The 22,203-nt window shown below is 41.2% G+C and overlaps 1 protein-coding gene and 1 non-coding gene across 4 annotated transcripts in view; both read right to left on the minus strand.

The window, feature by feature from the left end:
• Nucleotides 1-22,203, minus strand: part of PLXNC1 (plexin C1) — a 170,477-nt gene that overhangs the window by 78,975 nt on the left and 69,299 nt on the right. For all 3 annotated transcript variants that reach the window (XM_036301580.1, XM_036301578.1, XM_036301577.1), the window contains exons 5-9: nucleotides 15,494-15,608; nucleotides 7,673-7,814; nucleotides 4,334-4,421; nucleotides 1,653-1,755; nucleotides 1,417-1,518 (exon numbers count right to left, since the gene is read on the minus strand). In XM_036301580.1, the coding sequence (XP_036157473.1) occupies nucleotides 1,417-1,518; nucleotides 1,653-1,755; nucleotides 4,334-4,421; nucleotides 7,673-7,814; nucleotides 15,494-15,608 (550 nt within the window). The remainder of the gene's footprint in view (nucleotides 1-1,416; nucleotides 1,519-1,652; nucleotides 1,756-4,333; nucleotides 4,422-7,672; nucleotides 7,815-15,493; nucleotides 15,609-22,203) is intronic.
• On the minus strand, nucleotides 11,664-11,797 carry LOC118652333. The gene has a single exon (XR_004966578.1). It is a non-coding gene; the product is annotated as a small nucleolar RNA SNORA42/SNORA80 family (small nucleolar RNA).

The following is a 22,203-nucleotide window of genomic DNA, read 5'->3' on the forward strand; positions in this document are numbered from 1 at the left end:
AAGAAGACAAATCTTGTATGATCCCACTTTTATAAGGTACCTAGGGTAATCTATCTCAGAGACAGAAAGTAGAATGGTGGTTGCCAGGGTCTGAGTAGAAGGCAAAATGGGGAGTTATTGTTAATGTGTATAGAGTTTCAGTTTTGCAAGATGAAATGTGTTCTGGCAATGGATGGTGGTGATGGTTACACAATAGTGTACACGTATAAAAGATGGTAGAGATGGTAAATTTTATTCTACGTGTATTTCACCAAAATTTAAAAAACGGAAACAACAAAGAAAAGTTTAACTTTTTTAAAAAGTCACTGCCTCCTTGATCCCAGTTCCTGTAACTATGCCTTAGTTTTATAAATCAATGGGAAGAGAAAGGTCCCTCACTTAACAAGCCCATCAATTATTAAGACCTCAAAGACTTTTAAAGTCTGAAATATTGGCACACCAAGCTTTTGTAATGCTTTTAATTAACTTCATAATCCATTTTCATTCACATTCCCGTTGCCTGTTACTTAATTTACCTAAAGTTACTGTCAACTTTTCGGTAGTGATGAAAAATGTGCTACTTATTTATATTGGCACTTGACCTTAAAGAGCAGCAACTGGATAAATCAAAACCACAGATTAGTCTTGAAGTAGAAAACTGAGCCTTTAAAAAAAAAGTTGTTCTGTTTCCTCCTACTAGACCCTAAGGTTAATGAGAATAAGAACTTGCCCTTTTGTTTTTCACCACATAGCAGATGCTCAATTAACTTCTGTCCACTGAAGGAAGTCAGCACTTCTCTGTTCTCCAAGCACAGCCCCAGTATCTGCCTGAAAATGCTTACATTGTCACCTCCTCTTTTCAAATATGTCTATTAGTTGATCTTGGTGAATAAGAGGAATTTCCAATGAAATTTCATGGAGAATAATCATTTTTGAGAAGTGGAGACAAAGGTAGATAGATACATTATATAGAAATAACTCTTTGTTTTGGGGTTATTAACTACTGGTTAGATTGTCTCTACAAAGTAAAGAAAAGCAATTGGAATGTGTTTAGTGTGTCTATTTTGCATGCTCTCCCTTGCACATAATCCCCAGAAATGCGATCATAATATGTGGTTCGAACTGAAATCCCCTCAGTGCTGTGTGTTTTACTTCCTCCTAACTCTCCCCAAGTGAGCCACAGAATCACCTTTAAAATTTTACTCCTCCCAGAACAACATTTTTCACAGTTACAGAATTTTAATTTCTTTTATGTGAATGTTCAGTCTTTGATGTACTGAGCCAATTAAATGAAACTTGGTGTAAAACCAAAGGTAAAAAAGGGAATTTTGGTATAAAGTAAAAAAGGGAATTTTTAAAAAAGGAACCCGAAGTGGTAGTTGTTATGGTCACTTAAAGGGGGATTTTCCCATTATCAACAGAAAAACAGAGCCTGACCTGCCTGCCCTGGTTGGTTCTGTTCGTCTTTTTCCCCTCGAACCCGCCTCCTCCTGCTGCCTTGGATGGTGCCGGCTTCTCAACAGCAACTTGACAAGGTTCCTGAAATGAAGCACATCCTTCAACATCCAAATAGGAGGGAAGTTCAGAGTTTAAAAGAAACACAAAAGACAGGCGGGGCGGTTACCAACATTTATTTTTGGTTAAACCTTGAAATACCAAAAATGTCACTTTACCTGGTTTCTGTAGTAATCAGAAGGGCTGCAGGCCGTGAAGGGGTGGATACACTTTCTCTCACTTTTACACCAAGCACAGCCAGTTCCAATACACGCTGGGCATCTGGCCATATAGAAAACCAACTTAATTCCTACATTTTTAGGAAAATCTTCATAGCCTAGAATTTCCCTCTGTGATGTGGCATGGGAGGATTTACGTAAAAGAAGAAAAAATCCCTAGACAGACTGATGAACCCCAGGGGAGAGCGGAGAGGGCAAGTCTTGTGGGGCTGGGGCCCGGGCACTGACTTGGTGGACCTGCTCTTGGGGGTCTTTGACTGATTGACTGTCTTCACACCCACAGGAGGGTTACCATGGAAACCTGAAGCTGGGTCACCGGCTGCACAGGTAGATAACAGGAACCCACTGAATCAGTTTCTGAATCTACTTCTGCTATTTGTCTACCCTCAGGTAAATTCCCCTCTGGAGGCTGGTCTCCCCGCTCCCACCCGCACCCTGCCCATCTCAGCAGTAACACCACCAACTGCCCAGAGGGAATGGGATGCCAGTGTTTGCTTTTTAATTAAATTGAGGAAGAATTGTGTCTACTAATCAAATAGCCTATCATGCATGGATAACAGCGGAGGGCCTGAAAAGCACTTACAGGGTAGTCAGAGTTAGAGAACAACAAATATACAAACAGAGGTTGTTCTGGAAACAGGAGGCCACAGGAAGGCCAGGGCCAGTGAGAGGACTAGCACAGGGAAAGGGGACACCACTCTCGTTTTATATGTTCAAGAAACGCCAAAGCACTCCGAGATTCTGACCCACAGCAACTGCCATTTCAGTGGGAGAAGAAGGCCCAGGCCCAGTGTCTGTCTGAGGGCGCTAGGGCAGGTCTGCGATTTGCACTCCTACCCTCCGCCCCAGGAGTGACTGCGGTCCTCTGCTTCCCTCGGGGAAAGAGCATCACCCTCTGGGAGCTGTGGGTCTGAGGTCTGGTTGTGAATCACTGGCTGTGGGAGATGAAGCAAGTCACTGCTTTGTCTGGCCTCCACGCAGGGGTGGGGAGCTGCTTTATGTTTCGGCTCCCTTTGAGCCATAAAATTCTATTTAACTCTCCCCCTTTTCTCCTATTTTCATGGACTTCTGAGGCTTTCTGTATTAAGTTTGGCTCTTTTCCGTCTAAATTCATTCTGTTTATTAGAGATAACTGAACTCAGCCCTGCCAGGGTAAAGATAAGTTCCTGGTGCCTCTGTCCTAATAGCTGTAGAGCGGCCTCCCAACTCAGCTTCAAGTTTGAATTCATTTTCCTCAAAGAAACAATGGTTCCCAGGCCGGGCCAAAGAAGCTCACATTTGGTACTCACATAGCTGGTCAATCAAACCACTGAATGAACTATAGAATCACTAATAATAGAGCTTCCCATTGTTTCCATGGGAACCTCCACCCCATCTTCCAACTGGAAAATCAGGAATCTGAGAAACAAATTTCCTCTGTCCTCTCTGCTTTAGAAGCTAGGAGTGAGGCGTGGCTGGCCCTAACTCAGGGGACTGTGTAGCTCAACAGGGCCAAATGTGTTTTTAAAAAAAGCAGCCCAGCCGTATAGCTCAGTGCTTGAGCTTTGACCCATGAAGCAAGAGGTCATGGGTTTGATTCCTGATCAGGGCACATGCCAGGGGTTGCGGACTTGATCCCCAGTGGGGGATGTGTAGAGGGCAGCGGATCAATGTTTCTCTCTCATTGATGTTTCTATATCTCTCCCTCTCCCCTCCTCTTTCTCTAAAAAAATGAATAAAAACATATTTAAAAAATAAAAAAAAGGTGGGGGCAGAATTAGCATTCTTTTTTTTTTTTTTTAAATATATTTTATTGATTTTTTACAGAGAGGAAGGGAGAGGGATAGAGAGTTAGAAACATCGATGAGAGAGAAACATCAATCAGCTGCCTCCTGCACACCCCCTACTGGGGATGTGCCCACAACCAAGGTACATGCCCTTGACCAGAATCGAACCTGGGACCCTTGAGTCCGCAGACTGATGCTCTATCCACTGAGCCAAACCGGTTAGGGCAGCATTCTTTTTTAAATTAAATTTATTGGGGCGACATTGGTTAAGAGCATTATGTAAGTTTCAAGTGTCCAGGTTTATGATAATCAACTATATATTGCACTGTGTGCTCAACACCCAAAGTCTAGTTTCCCTCTGTCATCATCTATTTGACCCCCTTTATCCTACTTATCCTTTCCCACCCCCTTCTCTCTGGTAACCACCATACTGTTGTCTGTGTTTATGGGTTTAATGTTCTCTGATGAAACAGACTTCATCTGCTCCTTCTCCTTGAGTGTGACTTCCCCTTATCTCACGCTCACACTCTCTCTGGACTCGAGTTCCCAAAGCCATTCTGATCAGGGGAGAAGCTGGCAGCACCGCTTCGACTGTACTTACTTCAAGGCCTCCTCTGGGTTCCTCTTGGCAGAAACCCTCCAGCACAGCTGTGTGCTCCTTAGCCGCCCCCTGGTTTAGGGCGGAAGGAGCTCCCTTGCTAGCTCAGGGCCCTCCCAGCTCCCGTTAGGACACGCTCCAAAAGGCACTTTGGAAAGTTCTACTCCACAAAAGAGTTCTTTAGGAAGTTGAGGAGTAAAGCAAATAAATAAATTACAGCCAATGAGAGGATATTTAGATTTCAAATAAAATCTTACTCTCTTAATGACGAGCAGTTGGTAAAGTTGAATCTTTTTGATAAATGCCAAGAACCGAAGGAGAACGTCACGTCGACAACTAAAACATCTGGAGCAAAGGGGGAAAAGAAAGTCATTTACCGTGGAGTCCTGCTATCATCCAGCAAAGCTGTGCATGCAAAACATAAATATTTTTGCCTCCTTTGCATATGGGGGCGGGGGGTGCCAGCTGCTGGCTCACATTTCGATCAGTATGAGGTTCTTTCCCATGGGCCCTTCACGCCAGGCAGCCAGAGCGCACAGCACAAGCTCCAAACAGACCCGGGCCCACCTCGCGTGCAGGCCTCCCGTGGATAATCACTAGGAAAAAGCCATTTTCCAGCTCATTTACATCTCATATTCTCCCCGGGATCAGTATCTCAACTTGTAATTGGCCACGGCATCAGAATAAAACAAGTCACTGAGCAAGAAGTGCCTAGAACATGAGAATCAGAATGTGAGCGAGGAAAGCCTGCACCTTCAGAAAAGTCTGTACTACAATGTTTACCTAACAAACTCTAAAACCTGGCTCCCAGCGGCTGCCATGATCTTGGAGTCAACTGTTGCCAAATCTGAGATGCAAGCTTTCTTATCAAATGTTTGAAAACCTGCCCATTGGTTAGAAAACCTCAAAAAAAAAAAAATACATAGTCAGGAAGATAAACGCTGTACTAACGCTGCGTTAGAAAAAGGTTCTATTTCCTGTGCCTCTTTAATGTACATGGTACCTGGTCCAAGATGCTTCCCCACCCAGCTGGCTGTCAGAATCACTTGAGAAACTGATGAAAATGCAGATTCCAGAGCCACACTTCTAGCTATTCTGACTGAGCGGGCCTGGGGTATGGCTGGAATCTGTGGTTTGGAATGCTCCTCACATAATGATCATCTAGAGTCAGGTTTGGGCACCCTTCACATCCTGCTGGGACAGGGACTAGTGCCACTCTGATGTTTCCACTGTCGCCCATTTTGGTATGAATATCTTCTTCCTTTGATAAATGAATGGGGAGAGTAGATATTTTTTAAATGCAAGTCTTTACTTGACAGAATAAGAAGCTGGCCTAATTTTGTTGGCACCTCTAATTTTCTTACTGAAATTTTAGCAGTGTGTGGTTTTCAACAGTCTGAGAATCCTGACTTTTAGTGGCTTCTCTAGAGCAACCAAACTCATTCTGAAAGCCAGAGCGCCTCATAAAAGTCCGCACACATAGAGCAGGCCTGTGCGAAATGGTGATCCTCTGTTCTGAGACAGGATGCTTGAGGGCTGGCTGGACTCCTCAGCAAAGGCATCTGAACAGACACTTGCTAAGTGTCAGCAGAACAAACACATGGATGTTCATCACTGAGGCACCCGGAGAAAATACATGTCCATGGAATCCACAAGTGTCCAGTGATGAAGACCCCAAAAGTCATACTCTTCTGAGTATCAACTGTGCACAAATCACAATTGGGGATATCACAAGGAAATAAAGCATTTTCAGTTATTCTGGAGAGATAAAATAGCTCAGGTGAAAAACACAACAATGACAGTCAAGGAAACACCCTGAGTATTCTGAGGTCCATTAGCACCTGTGAGAGAACACGGGGAGCTAGAGTGACCGGGACAGTGAGAGCAGAATCCAGCAAAGCTGTTTGGAACACTTTCTCCCCAATGTTTCAAAGCAGAAGAGCAACAGGATTTGGTGAAAAGGGTGAGGTTACTCTAGGCCATGGGCAAGGGTTTGAATGGTCATTGGCTAGCTGAGTGCAAGAGGTAGGAAGTGAGTTTGCTTGCTCAGAATATGCAAGGCATTCAAAAAAGGGGCAGGCAAAGGGTTGGGTGCAATTGATGGAGGCTCTAAAAGCAACCAGCAACTTTACAAGGTAATCTCAAAAACTTCAGAAGCATATTTTATAGGTGAGCAAGATCTGCATTTTAATACCCAAAATTAACTAGAAGGACATCACCAAGGCTATATAGTATGGGCAAAGCAGTGTGGAATACTGAAACAGTTTTTCAAGCAATTCAGACACTAACAGTCACCATGAGCCCAGTAGCTGAGAGGCACTATTTAAGCTTGGCGCTCTGGCCGGTGCATTCGATTCCCTTTTGAGGGGTTTAGGATTAATTAGGCAGCACCAGCTCTCACCACGAGCATCAGCTCCATTATGACCTCACCCCTTCTAGGAAGACTGCACCAGAAACCTGCTCTACTTAGCATATGTTCCAAGGGACCTGGCGTATATGGCATACTGTTCTTAATATGTTTGCTCCCCTTCTTAGCGCTATGTGTTTTCCCCAAGAAAGGTTGTTTCCCCAGGTGGGAATGTTTCCCTAGAGTTAGGGATTAACGGGACTAGGGGCCAGTCTCCCTCTCACCCACAGGGACTCATGAGTTCTCAGTCTGTCTACTGTAACTCATCACCATCTCTGGAATCCATCCTCTCTCCATCCCCATCTGCCTCAGTCTCAGCTCTCATTGTCCACCTCACCTGGACCACTGCAACAGCCTTCCTTCTATCTGATCTTTCAGAACTCACTCTTCCCTCTTCTAGCACATTCTCCACCTGAGGCCATTCATTCATTCATACAACAACAACAAAATCCACTGATTGAAAATGGCTACTTTGTGCCTTCTTTGGTACCCATTTTTTATCACTTTGCTTTCCACCTGTCCCTACTCCATTTGCCTTAGTTACACAGAACCTCTTTTGGCTCCTTAAACAAAGCTTTTTCTCTCTATACTAGTGGGTCTCTGCTTAGAATACTCTTCCCCCTCTTCTTGTCTGGCTCAAACCTACTCATCTTCTAGGAAGCTTTCCTTGTCCCCTCTGCCACCCCAAGTCCAGTTAGGCTTCCTTTTCATGTGCTTCCCATTGTACTTACATACAACATTGTAACAAGCTGTTTACTTATTTCTACCCCAATAGGCTATAAATGCCATGACCAAGGACCAGCACAGTACTTGGCACATAGTAGTTGTTAAATAAATACTTCTTGTATGAATGAATGAATGCAAGGAACTTAAGTTAATAGAATACTGGCCACTCTATTCTCTCTTTTCACCAAGGACATCCCAACTCTTCAGATGTCTGAATTCTCTGAACCATTTGGATTGGGTCAGCCCAATGGTCTCTGTCTTTACTCTGCTTGCCTATCCAACTTATTGTCCTCTGTCGTCCTCAGTCACATCTGACAGTGGGCTCCTGCAGTCATGGAAGAGGTAGAGCAGAGGTCTATAGCGTTGAGATTTTCTGTCATTTAACTTGCTTCCTGGGCAATTGAACTCAGGAGATTCTCTTGCCTTCTTCACTTTCTAATAAAAAGCACCAATGTCCACTTACCTTTGAAAGATGCTGCGGTCAGCATGCTGCAGGTGCAGGGCTCATTGGGCGCACTTCTGCAGAACTCCCTGCCAGTGTCCACGTTCCTCACCACGCACCCCGAGTGTCTTGCAGAGATGCTTCCCACTAATGTCACTGTAGTCTGTGGGAGGAAGAAGATGACCCAGGAGCCAAATCACTATCTTTGTCTCATTTCCATCCATTGCAGAATCTTAAGTGAACTCACCCTTTGACTCACCACAGAAGAATTTCTCAGATTGCCGATGTAAAGAGAGCTGTTTCATTGGCTATTAGGTTTGCTCTTTTGTGAATCACACATTCAATTCTTGGACTGTTTTTCTTCCTCAACCCTTGCTTATAGGTGAATATAAAACTGTCTCACCACCTTTATTATTTTATTTTTAAAAACTTATATCTTTGATCCATCTGGAGTTTATTTTTATATATAGTATGAGATAGGGTCCAACCTTAGTTTTAGCCAGATGGTTAATCAGCTATGTTGCAACCATTTACAAAACAAAACAAAAAACTCACTTGCTCAACTGAACTGAAATACCATTTTTGTCATATATTAGATACCATATATTTAGAATCTATTTCTGAACTCTGCTCTGTTCCAGTGATCTACTGAGCTAATTCTATTCCAATTCATCAAGTTTTTACTACTGTGACTTTAAACATATTTACTATATGATAAGTATATTTATATCCTTATTTTTATAATTTTCTTAGCATTTCCTAGATAATATTCTTCCATATAAAGTTTAAGATCATTTTGTCCAGAGGGAGTAAGGATATTGAACTGGAATTATACTAAATATATATATTAATTTTAGGAGAATTTATATCTTTATGATATTAAATATTACCATCCAAACACATGATTTTTTTTTCCACTTGTTTCCCTTTGGTCCAGGGTTCGTTTAAGGGAGTGTACCTTTCCCTAGCTGGGTGGCTCCGCTGGTTGGAGCATTGTCTCATACACCAAGAGGTTGGGGGTTCAATTCCCAGGCACATACCCACGTTGTTGGTTTGATCCCCAGTCGGGGTGTGTATGGGAGGCAACGAATTGATGTTTCTCTTACATCGATGTTTCTCTATCTCTCTCCCTTCCTCTGTCTCTAAGATCATTAAAACACATACACACACAACATATCCTCAGGTGAGGATTAAAAAACAAACAAACAAACAAATAAACAAATAAGAGGGTGTACATTGATTATCCAGGTATCAGCTCTGTATTTCTTATTGCTGGATGCTAATATCAGTTTGTAGTTAAGGACATCCCAACTCTTCAGATGTCTGAATTCTCAGAACCATTTGGATTGGGCCAGCCCAATGGCCTGTGAAATCTACTTTTAAAATTATTTAAAGTTTTGTTTGTGGTGAAACATATGACCAAATTTGGAGGTGGTGGCTATTCTGTGGGTACACAAGGGGTCACAAACATAAAGCCATGAAATTGCCTCTAAAGCAACTCTCCCCCCAATGACTTCACAAAAACAAGGCAGCCAGTCCTCCTGTTGAAAAGGAAACGTAAAGGAATGAATATGCCGATGGAGAGTCCCTTTGTACTAGGCGCACAAAAGGGTGGTGGTGGGAAGGTGGGCTAGGCATTAGGAAGCTGGAGCAGGGGAAGTGGAAACCCTATCCTGAGCCTAAAGAGCTCTGATCCCAGACAACCTGGGAGGGTCCACCTTCTGTTATGCTCTGACCTCCGCCCAGACTTTCTGTGTGGCCACCTAGGATTCTGCTGTCCTTTGTCCTCTAATAAGCTAAATCTATCTTAGCCCGGGGGTCAATCCCATCTTTCTATTTTCACAGAATTCTGTTTCTGCGCCATAGAATGATGCTGGGAGGAGGCAAGTTCTTACAGTCCCACCTGGAAGAACCAAAGTCCATCCATCTCTAGGGACTTGAGGCTACTAACGTACTCCATGCCATTCCCACCAACTCGCTCATCTTCAACAAACGGCTGACCTCTCATCCACCTGCCTTCTTCAACCCTGCATTTATAGCTGCACCACAATCTCAGCATACAGTCACATCTCGTATTACCCTGTATGCATATATATCTTAACTGTATTTTACTAAGAAAAGTTTTTTAAAATCCTATTTTTACCAGTTGTTTTAAATTTTTCACGTTTCCTTCTAGTTCTCACATACATAGTTTTAATGTAACTATAATCATTGCATTTATTTATTCCATAAACATTTATCAAGCTCTTAACATGTGCCAAGGGCTGTGCAAAGTACTGACTACTCTAGTGAACAGCTACAGTCCTCATCCTCAAAGAGCTTATAGTCTAGTAGAAGGAGGGAAAAGTCCACTAGACTAAATCTAGTCTAGTTTTAGGGCCACACAGAATTAAGAGATCAGTAAGAAAGGACAGAAGCCGGGGCTATGATGGTACAGTGGAAATGGACAGATTCAAGATGCCCTTTAGAGGCTGCATAGGGCAGGATTGGAAATGGGGCATGTGGATGTGAAGGATTTGGGTGAGCAAATGGATGGATAGAGGTACCATGTACTGAGATGAGACACAGTGAGGAAGAGGCCAATTTTGGGTAGAAAATTCAAGATTTCAATTTTGAATGTGTTTAGTGTGTGATAATCAAGGGATATGGGCCTGGAGCTTGGACACACTATCTGGGGTTGAGATGAAGGAGGCATGAACATATAGGTGATACATAAAGCTATGGGAGTGGGTAAGATTGTCTGTGAATAAAGTAGAGAGTCAGAAGAGAGGAAGAATCAAAACTGGGCCTGAAACAACTCTAATATTTAGAGTCAGGGAGAGAAGGAGCCAGCAAGGGAGGCTGAGGCATGGCCGAGGAGAAGAAAGACAGCATGGACAGGGTGTGCAACGAAAAAGAAGGTTTCAAGAATCTGGCCAGTCAGCCAGGTAGGATGAGGACTTCTGACATCTGCTGAAATGGCTACATGGAGTCAACCAGTGACCTCAGGGAGAACAGTTTCCAGAGAACAGTGGGGCAAAAGCCAGTTTGGGGTGATCTGAAAATAGGAAAAAGCAAGTTTTTCTCAAGTGCTGTGGAAGGAAAGGTTAGCCAGGAAGTTGAAGGTATTTTTGTGTGGTTTTGGGTTCCAAATGAAAATGGTTAAATAGCTGAAGCCTTGGCTTAATAAACCCAACACGGGAATCCTTAGATCCTTAGCAGGCTGATAGTTCTTTCTTGAACTACAATGGATAAAGAGAAAATGAAGACACAAAGGATCCGATAAAGTTTCAGTGTCAATTAACTGATAATGTCCATGGGGGCCAAGGAACATTCCACTAGGTCAACATGCCTTATTTTACTTAACTATTCCCCTTATTGCCAAGCAGTTCCATCATTTCCAGGTTTCTAATTCTATAAATGCTACTGCAATAGCATCTGTATGCTTCTGGGTTTTCTTCTTTCAAGTTACTTCTTCAGAATTCTAAGCCTGGAATTGCTGCTTGCAACAGAATGAATATATTTATGACTTTTGAAACATACTGCCAAATTGCTTTCCAAAAAGATTGTGCTAATTGGCATTGCCAACACTAGGTGTTAGCATATCTTATTATCACTTTAATTTGTATTTATTTGGGAGCTGGTGAAGTTGAACATATTGCCATATCTATAGCTAACTCTCTAAACCTCTTCTTGTGAGAATATACACTTTGCCCACTTACTTTTGGTGTCTTAATGTATTTCTTTTTTATGTTTCCTAGCTTTAATATCTTGCAATTAATATTTTAATTATTGCAAATGTTTTCCTAATACATGTGATTTAGTTACTTCTTAGTTTTTGTTGTATAGATTTTAAAAGTCAAGTTTATGAGTATTTTTTGTTATTTCATACTATATTGCTTCAAAGCTAAGAAAATTATACTTCCCAATTATTTGATGCTCAATTCTATTTTCTGTCAGCTTTTCATATGAACTTCTTAATTAACCTACATTTTATTTATTTATTTTTATTATTATTATTTTTTCTTTTTTCCACTGTGTAACCCATTTCAGTGCCTGCAACCTACTGGCAGAAGCCGGGCAATGGTTCAAGGCCACAGTTTGCTCTGGCATGGAGCACTATGAGAGACCCAGGGGGACGGGCCTGCCATAAAGCCAAGCTCATGCATCTAAACTTTATTTTTATATTTAATGTAAAATGTGAATTAAATGACAGTTTTATGTTGTAAGTTATCATAGTCCCTTTTATGAAATAATTGTGTTTCCTCTTATTTTATGGCATTTAATCTTTAAAAGTTTTACATCTACTTCTCAGCTTTTTACTCTGTTTCATGAAATAGAGTAAAAAGTATATTCCTATTTTTAAACCAGAATCACGGGCTGAATTATTGTCATTATTTATATATGTTTACAATCATATGGAAATGGTCTTGCTTAAATAATTTTCTTTTTTCAAAATATATTTTGGATATTCTTAACCATTTCATATTATTCCAGATGAATTTTATATTAACTTTAAGACAGAGTCTATTCAAATTTTCACTGGGATTACATAAAATCTAGAAAATAGATTGAGGAAGATGTGACATTTTTATTATATCTTCCCGCCAAGAAACATAGTATGTGTCTGGATATGTTCAAGATGCTTTTCATATCTTCTAAGAAAATACCTTGTGTGTTTTTTATTTTTATTTATGCTTTTAATTGATAAGTTTCCCTATTATGAATTATAAATAGCCTCAACAGATCACTGCCCTACATTCTAATTACTATTAGAAAAAAATGCTCAAGACAAACTGTTAGTTATAAAGCCAAAATGACCATTTTTGGTAGTTGTCTTCAACATGCATCTCCTAGTAAACATGATTTTAAATATTGGGTATATAAGATTAAACCTGAGAATTTCTGTTGTTTTGATGAATGGGACCTTTTATTAATGGACATTAACAGTTTGTTTTACATCACATGTAAATAAGGCTATTGATATTTAAATGGTTGTTGAGCATTTAACACTTTGTTTTACTTTTACTAATTTAAAGTTATACCAGGTAAAAGCTAATATGTTTGGATTTTGCAGATATACAACCACTTAACAGTGGCAAACAATGGTATTTTTGTCTATTCCAGTCCAATAATTATTCCTAGTACTCGTTTCTTGTATTACTGGACTGGACAGAACTGAAAATGATGCTGACTGAATCAGTGATGGTGAAATTCCTTGTTTTCATTATAATTTGTAAAAGAATGTTTCTAGTGACACTCTTTTAGAATCCATGCTCTTTGTGGGAAATACTTCATTCTGGCATTTTTGTTTTTATCAGTATAAGCCATTTTTACTGCATGTTAAAATCTCCTTATCGGTAGACACAAACATAATTTTACATAGTGCGAGAACAGGATATGCCATTCATCCTTTTTTGTGTTTGTGTTTTTTTACTTATCTATTCCTTACCTCTCCATCAGGCATTCCATCAGGGGAGCCCATGTTTCCAACCTAGTAATCAATTCTTCCATATTTTTCTCAAATAACCATGAAGAGACGTATACGCATAAACTTAGATAGGGACTTTTTGATCAAAACATACTTTTCTGCATCTTGCTGTTTTTACTCAACCTCATGGAAATCCCTCCAAGATACCTGGATTGCTCTAATTATTTCTTTTTAATGCTGGTTTCTTCATGAGAATGAGAATATACTATCTTCTCATTGTTCTGTGTAAAGAGATGAAGCTTCTTGGGAACAGAGTCTCTGTTATAGGGGAGTTTTCTGTACCTAGAAAGTTACCACAATGCCATGAGGTATAAGATGGGCAGTTCACCAACACTATGAACAGAGCTAGTGGGTAGAATTGAGGAAAACCATAGACTGCCCTCTCTGTAGGTCGGGATCAGGTATTATTTAAATAAACAATGATCTGCCTGACCTGCGTGGCTCAGTGGTTGAGCATCGACCTATGAACCAAGAGGTCACAGTTCGATTCCTGGTCAGGGCACATGCTCAGGTTGCAGGCTCCATCCCCAGAGTGGGGCGTGCAGGAAGCAGCCAATCAATGATTTTCTCTCATCATAATGTTTCTATCCCTCCCTCCCTCTCCCTTCCTCTCTGAAATCAATAAAAATATATGTTAAAAAAGAATAAATATAAATAAATAAATAAACAAAGACCTGAGACTTTCGGGTAAGTCATCAACGACCACAGAACGGAAATATTTTTGAAACATTGTGACCAAGAGATGGAGTCAAATGTCCTATCAACACTGTTAAAATAATCAGTCCAAAGTTGGTTTCAAAGGCTAGTTTGACTCAAATTACTAAATCCTTATCTCGTTTATCTTGAGATTGATGATGAGCTGGAGAGATTGAGTAATGGTTGTGTGGGAAGACGAGAGGGATTAGGGTAAACCGCAGAGGGACTCAGGGTGGGAGGGAAGCAGTAGTGGCTATTTGGGTGGTAAACAGTTTTTGTATGATCCAGACTAGATATAAATGGTGGTTAATTTCTAAGAGTGAACCCAAAGAGAGGTAAGCAAATTGCATAAGCAGCACTTTTTATTTAATGAACAAGTTACATTCCCTCACTATATTTACCTGAATTGTTACCCTTAAAATTTTCAAAATGACAAAACAAAAAAATCTTGCATAATCTTAACCACTTATCAGAGTCCTGGGTAGATTCAAGGATTATGGTATTTTCTCTCACTCTCTATCAGCACCAACGATTTTTTCAGACTGAAATAAAATTGTGGTCATGCCTACGCTTAGATGCCTGCGTGCTTTTTTTTACAGTATCTATTCACTCTTGGCTCAGGCCTGTTTGGATGAGGCTTTGAAAGTTCTTTTTACATCCCCTCCCCCAAGGAAGACAATAGAAAGTGACAACAACCAAAAAACTTTAAACCCTTGAGAGTTCTGACCAGTTATGACTTGAAAGCTTGATTCTTTTATTATTTATCGCTCATTAAATGCTCTGGCTCTCCTTTATTAAATGTTAAATCATCTTAAAAGGTATGGGGCTTGCTAGTTGAAATGGCAAAGTGTAAGAGAAAAAAGAAAATGGCCCATTTCCTTATTAATGTGACATTCAAATAAAACAGAGTGAGGTCAACTGGCTGCTGATGGGGGTTCTGTACAATCATTCATAATACAAGAGCCATAATTAGGGAGACAAAGTCTCCTTACAGCACGTTGAGATAGCGGGGCAGGAATTCCATCTTCCCACAGGAGACGGTTAGTATGTGAATCAGAAAATGCTTGAATATACTCATTCCTTCCTTTCTCTCATCCAGAGACAGGGTTGACTGGCAGTTCGGCCTTGGCAGGAGCCCACTGACTTTCTTTCCGAGGGACCCCACTCACAGTATTCACTGCCCACAGCGGCTTCTCTCCACTCTACCAATAGTGCTTGAAGCCACGTTCATAAAATAGCTGTCAGGAGAAGCCTGACCACATAAGGAAAAGGAATCATAAAACAAAACAAAATTCGACACTAAGCCACATTTAAGGCATCTTATTGACCATGAGTCTGAATTTATTTTTTCTCTATTTTTTAAATCAATACGTTTTCATACTACATTAAAAGTCCATCTTTTCTTTAAATTCAACTATTCAGGTTCATCTGCGGCTCCCGGGGTAACTAACTGCACGTGGACTGGTCCACGGTGCGTCTTGGTCTCTGCTGTATCCCTAGCACCCTGCAGAGGGCGTAGCATCTGGTAGGCTCTCAATGTTAGTTAATTAAGCGAATGACTCTCCTAACCAAGCATATTTGTTCGCTAATAGGTATTTTTCACACAGAAGGAAGTTAGCATCAATTGTGCAAAACGAGACAATACAATGGAGGCAAATGAAAACCTTTCCTCTTACCTTATCTTTACTTCTTTGGGAGATGTGGATTTGGGGGCACATTTTAGCTCCTGAGGAAATATCCAGCCAGTTTTCTGAGTTCTCTGAATGTACACAATCATCTTTAAAAGTACACCTATTAAAAAAGGGGAGGGCAACAAAACAGCAACCCCACACATGCATTAGTTACACTTTCTCACACTGGCGTCAGCACAAAATCCCAAGCTTTGTACAGTGGATTATTGGTTTTGAGAAAGAATAGGATGAGATGCTAAAACCATGAAAAGCAACAGGAACAGAGCAGAGCGTGTTTCCCATCATGTCTGGGAGCAGAGAACAAATGCAAACAACATGTTGAACTTAGACTCCAGAGCCATCTCTTTAGTTGCCATCTCCAGATACATCACAAGCACAGCCTCTCGCCGATTCTGAAACTAAAGAGCTCCCTTCTAGAAAAACCTAGCAAAGGACAGCCCAAGAAAACGTTCATATACTATACATATTTTAGGTTTGCAATTCACTTCCAGAATACTGCCCTATTGCATAAGTTATTTTGTAGTTAAAAAAAAACAACAAACCCTAACACATTACTACTTTGTACTTTTTCAATATGATAATTAAATAAAAATATGTCAAGGGCAGAGTCTTCCCAAGAATTTGATAAGATATCCCATGACTATGTGCTACCTAATATTTATTTATTTATTCAGATATGCCAAATTATATCAAAAGATATGGGGGAGGCACTTTCCAGGGCCACTTTCCTCAGAGGAGGCCTCCAATGAACCACGCTGTGCTCAGGGCCAGCTACTCTGAAAACATGATCAGAAGCGGAGTGCTGAGATCACTTGGTTTGTTCCACGTCTCGGTCACTCCAGGTCATGCTGACTTGGGACCTCTTGCCTCCCCAGAGGGCTGCCAGCCGATAGGAAGAATGAGCGCCCAGAGCCACAGTATTTCCAAGTAGCGTTGGACTCCACAGACATTTCATCGAACAATGTCAAGGAGAGAAGAAAACCTCTTTGTTCTGTCTGCCTCCGGAGGGCCGACGGCTCAAATGAAGAGGTAGGAGAGAACCAGTGACGCTGTTGCAAAATAAACTGAAAATTCATGAATCATGAGATTGAAATGCAACCCAACGGTAACTACATTCAGTGTGGGAGTCCCTGAGAGGATCGGAGTAGAATGAGATGCGGGCCCAAACAGTGTATTTGACATGCGTTGACATTTTACAGGTGTTTCTTTCTTCTTCCCTCCCTCCCCGCTCTTCTCTCTTTTAAAATTCTTAAGAATTTAGGCCCCATGGTTTTGTCTTTGAGCTCTGTGCTAATTTGAATATGACAAAAATAGAACAGGAAACCAGTGAGTTTCATTAGGCATCATCCACAAGCACAGTATTCTCAGCATGTCATCATATTATGACATTTTGGGGAGCCCTGTTTCCAGTGAGCATGCCTGTGTCTGAACTCACCTACATCTGCGCCAGTTCCTCCCCCAACACCTGACCAGTGGGATTGTCACCGGCAGTTCTCCAAAGCCATACATTTGTCTGACCCTTGATGGCTAGCTCATCTGTCATGGACATTTAGTTCAAATTAAGTCACCTCTCAAAGTCAGGGGGAGTTGGCAATGGAGGGACATGTACCACTGGACTGGAAATCAGAGACCGATGAGGCTGGTTTCTAATTCTGTAATTGGAAAAGATTATGACTGGCAAGAACGAGCTGCCTCTCAGGGGCTCTCTGGTTTGTACAAGGCACTTCCTCTGCCGATAAGAAAGAAAAAAAAAAAAGCCAGTTTTACAGACTGGAGTACAAATATTTTGTAGGCTCTTAATGCTGCCTGGGAGTCAAGGCCCAAGGCTGCCAAAAAAACAAGTGTAAAATATTTCATACAAATAGTGCTACGATTTGCCAATTTGTAGGCAGAAAACAGTAGTGCCACTGAGTTATCACTCTCTTTTCTGAACTCCTATAGCATTTCTTGTCGGAAGCATACGTTTTGGTATTTAATCATATGCTGCCTTGAATTACAGTTTAACTGTTTCATATGTCTATGTCATTTCTCCCCGAGTAAGCTCTAAGCTCCTCAAAGGAAGAGAGGATGTCTTTAATATTTCTTCAGCAAATCCCTCAGTGTCTGGCAGCATGATATGCAAATACTAGGGTTTCAATAAATATGTTTGAATAAATGGATGAAATATGAAATCTCTATAGGTCCTTTCTGTTGGTGATTTTTCTCTCTAGTTTCCCTATGATTTATGTCTGACTCCTACTTACAGTAAGAAGACTATTTTTAACATAAGCCAAAAGTTCATATCTGGGGTTGGAGAGGGAACAAATTAGGAGTTGAAGTTTTTAGTTTATCTTTTGTAAAAAAAAAAAAAAAAAAAATGTGTGTGTGTGTGTGTGTGTGTGTGTGTGTGTGTGTGAAATAGACCTTCCAATTCCTATTTTGCATAAGGTAAAAACAAAATCTAACCATGTTAAGCAACTAAACATGAATTCCTTGTTTATAAAGCACTTTTGAAATTTCTAACCTCCCATTCCGTGCTTCTCACCATTTAAAACATAAAATTGAAAAAATAAAAAGAAACAAATCGTGACACCCAGAATGTATAACCAGATGGCCAACTAACAACAGTGTCTTATTACTTCTCCGATATTACAAGTTATAAAATCTTCATGACAGCACATTACCCACACATTCAAACTTCTTACGGAGGGGGAGCAGATCTTAGAGCTCCTACATGTTAGTAAACAAAACTAGTTACTTTGAAATGATCCCTTTTGAAAGCTAACCCTCTGACTCCCATGTATGAACAAAAGCAATGGTCAAGCGCATAAACACTTAAGCCATTGCTCAAATAAAATTAAAATCTCAGTCAGACACCAGGCTTGGTGCGGGGGATCCTCAATGAGTCACTCCCAGATAGACTGATTTTCTTAATTGGCTTCATTTCATTTTCTTCAGGCCACAGCTAGGAGGGGAAGTGGATTCGCTTTGGGATGAGTGCATTCTGGAGAAAATGGCAGAAACAGATTTGCTATCCTTACCATACACCACTGCCATTTCCCCAGCCGCTGCTGGGAGTCCACCCCAAAGTCCTAAGATCCCAATCGGTATTTTATTTTTCTAGTCCTTCATCCAGCTAGATCTCATGCTCACATGACAAGGCCAATGTGCAACACTAGCCCACTCACAAATTAGGAAATGAAACAATCTCAAATGCAAAGACAAAACTGCTTGAATTAAAAAAAAAGCACACAATAACCAATAAGTTAATTAAAAAAGGCTTTCCTTAGGTGAAAAACATTGTATGCGGAAACAATTTAGTGAATGAAACTATTTAAGAAGGCTTGTTCTTATCCGTTTGCTATAAAACCTGCTATAGATCTTAATTTATTCTAAATAATAAGAGTTTGATATCCCACTCAACTATGTGTACATGGACCACCCCTCCCGCACCCCTCACTCCTAATGAAGTATGTTCAAAACCTACCCAGGCCCTGACTCATGAACAGGGAGCTCCAGACATTTGTTTCTAAGTTTGCTGGTTAGAACTCAGAAAATATTTTCATTCTGTGGGTTTGCTTCCTGAGTTTATGGAAATCTGTCTAAACCCTAACATCCACTAGTAACTACCCCATCACGCAGCTGCATAGACGGGACGCTGCCCCATGCCAGGTACTGGTCTGAGGGTTGGCAGTTAGTACTTCCCCGCTAGTCCTCACACAGCCTCACTGTATAGGCATGAAACTGAGGCTCAGACAACTGCAACACCATGCCAAGGTCACATAGCCAAGGGACAGCCGTCTGGCTTCAGAGCCACACACCTGGCCACTCAGTTGTATGGCTTCCTATGAGCCCTAGCTGCCATTCATAAGGTGCACGAGGATAAAGACAGGCAGAGTTCCTCCTGGCCTACTGGGGTCTCCACAGTGGTTGCAGGATGGGTCTGGGACTTGGCTGGGACAAGGCGACGGAGATGAGGACTGCAGCAGCAGAGAATAAAGAAAGCGAGGAATAGTTTCGAGGATGAAAGGGACAGCAAGGATTTAGGAGGGGTCTCTAATTTTCACTGATCACCCTGAACACAGAATATCCAACTATAGGTTCAAATTTCAGGAGGCCCCAGCTTCAAAAAACTATTGTGCTTTTTAAAATTTGCTTGCAAGCCATCTGTTTGTAATATGGAATACCTTTTCTCCCCATAGAACTAATGTTATGAACAGTGATTAGGTTTTCAGGTTCATTCACAAAACCCATTTATCCATAATGTTACCTCAATACTACATATTTGCAATAAAAGAGAAGCAGGAAACAATGAGATTGCACCATTTGCATTATATAGCAGTTTTTCTTCTTTACTTATTTGTGTTTCGGCTCAGCTGGTAACCTGGGAACAGTGCCCAGCTGGATCGACTTTTACATCTATTACTATAGTATTGTATTTATACAGTTTTTCTATTTTTTAATAGGTATGGCTTAAATTATTAATTGTTTCCATGCCAACATAAAGAACTGGGAGACCCACCTCCGAACAGGAGCTGAAGCTTCCAGGCAGGTGAAATGCCCGTGGGCCAGGCTGGGGGACCTTGAGAACCTGACTCTATTAGGCCAGAATCTCTCAGTAAAAATTTACCACTTACTCAACCTTGAAATAAAACTCTGAACTCAGAAATGTAACTTCTACTTTGGGAGCCCCTGGAATTTCATCAGCATTCTCTAATGTAATTGTTCACCAAGAGCAGACTGTCCCTGAGAAAACGGATAACTAAATATCAGGTAATTGGCCTGAATGTGGGGGTCGGTGAGACCCGTTCCAAAGAATCTATGCTGATATAATATCAGAAAACTTGTAACAAGGACAGTCCAGCCTCTCCTTAGGGAACAGGAGCCTGTGTCCACACTGGGGGGAGGCTTCGCTACAAGAGCATCCCAAGGTCTCTGCCAAGTGACTTGAAACAGATGTCTGTATTTTTTAAGAAAGGCACAGAGTCCAGAGGAGGGCCAGGTGCTCCCTGGAATCAGGGGACTTTCATTAACATTGTCAGTCCATGAGATGAAGAAACCAAACTGAATTGAATAGATAAAAAAAAAAAAAAAAAAAAGGAAGTCATGGTGACAAACTAAGTCTGAAGTCAAGGCCTCCAGACTAAGGGAAAGGAAATGCCAAAACACAAGACCAAAATCCTCCTGAGAAAGCTGAAAAACTGGATCTTCATAGCTGGGGCTGGAAGTCATGATAAAATTATGCTAGTCATAGAGGCAATTTAGATTTTTTTTTTTTTTTTACAAAAGCAAAAACATCCTACATGCCAGGCAACATTCTTTCATGTGATTTGGTTCATTTATTCTTCACAACAAACCTATGGGTAAGTATAATAATTGTCCCTGCTTTGCAGATGGAGAAACTGAGGCATGGAAGGCTCCATATTGCTTTCCCGGGGTCACAGAGTTAGTAAGCAGAGGGGCTGAGACACAAATCCAGGCAGTTTAGCTCCCAAGTCAATGGTCTCACCTCCTACCCTAAATTGTCTCTCACTAGAGCTAATACTTACAGAACCATTCCCATGGGCCAGACACTGTTTCTGGGGCTTTCTGGGAATTAACTCATTGATCCTCACAACCTGTTCCCCATAAAAGGGAAATTTCAGAGATGAGGAAATGGAGATGCAGACAGATTAGACAGGATGGTATGAATCTTAGCAGTCTGGCATTGGTATCCATATCTCACTGCTATGCCAAATTCCTCAAAATCGTACCAGGATAGCAACATCATAAATGCCAAGATAACAGTAAATAGGTCCACCCAGAGCATGAGCCACACAAGAAAATACAGGTTTTTATTTCATTTCTCAAAGTGTGTTCTATGGGTTGTTTTGGGTGTTCGTGTTAAGGGTTTCATTGCTAAGAAGTTTGGGAAACACTAGTTAAGTTTCTCTGGTGCAGGACTTCTCAGAGCCTTGAATATGATAGTGTGCTTTGTAACTTCCCAAGACAGGATTGAATGATGCACCGTCTTTCAGCTTTTTGATTGAGGGTCCGAAGTTCTAGTCACACACATGGGGAAACACTGCCCCATCTTGGTTCATGAGCAACAATCCAAATGGCGGATCAAATTAGAAAACTCTGGCCTTGTGGGAGGCTCTTTTTCTCAACTGTCACACTCAATTGATCATGATCTACTAATTCTAAGTATCACTCTATCCTGCATTCCACTCTCCCCCATCTCTTCTCACCTGGGCCCCTGCAGCAACCTTTTATTTGGTCTCCCTCCTTCCCACCTCCAGTGGCTCTAATCAGCTTCCACACCGATATCTAGGTCATGCCAAGCACAAAGCTGATTCTATCACTTCCTGATTAAAAATTTTCAATACCACCCTTTCACCTATTTCAAACTCCTCTACCCATATGCCTGCTTTTCATGACCTGGACCCTAGAACACATGCTTCCACACCCCTCTCTTTAGCCCCACACTATGATCTAGCCCCGGCCTTCCTCTCCAAATGCACCCCAGGTAATTGTGGGTTGTTAAGTCTGTCTCACTATTTAGCCTATAAGCTCTGAAGAACACAGATCCTAATATCTAGTACATCGCACCTAGCAGAAAGCAGTTATTTGATAAACACATGCAGTGCAAACATCCCAGCTCTTCCTAGCATGCCTACCCTTCACTGTCCAGAACGCCCTGGCGCCTGCAATACTTGGTGAGATTGTGTTCCTTG

Source organism: Myotis myotis, unplaced genomic scaffold (assembly GCF_014108235.1).
Source record: "Myotis myotis isolate mMyoMyo1 unplaced genomic scaffold, mMyoMyo1.p scaffold_m19_p_3, whole genome shotgun sequence".
NCBI lineage: Eukaryota > Metazoa > Chordata > Mammalia > Chiroptera > Vespertilionidae > Myotis > Myotis myotis.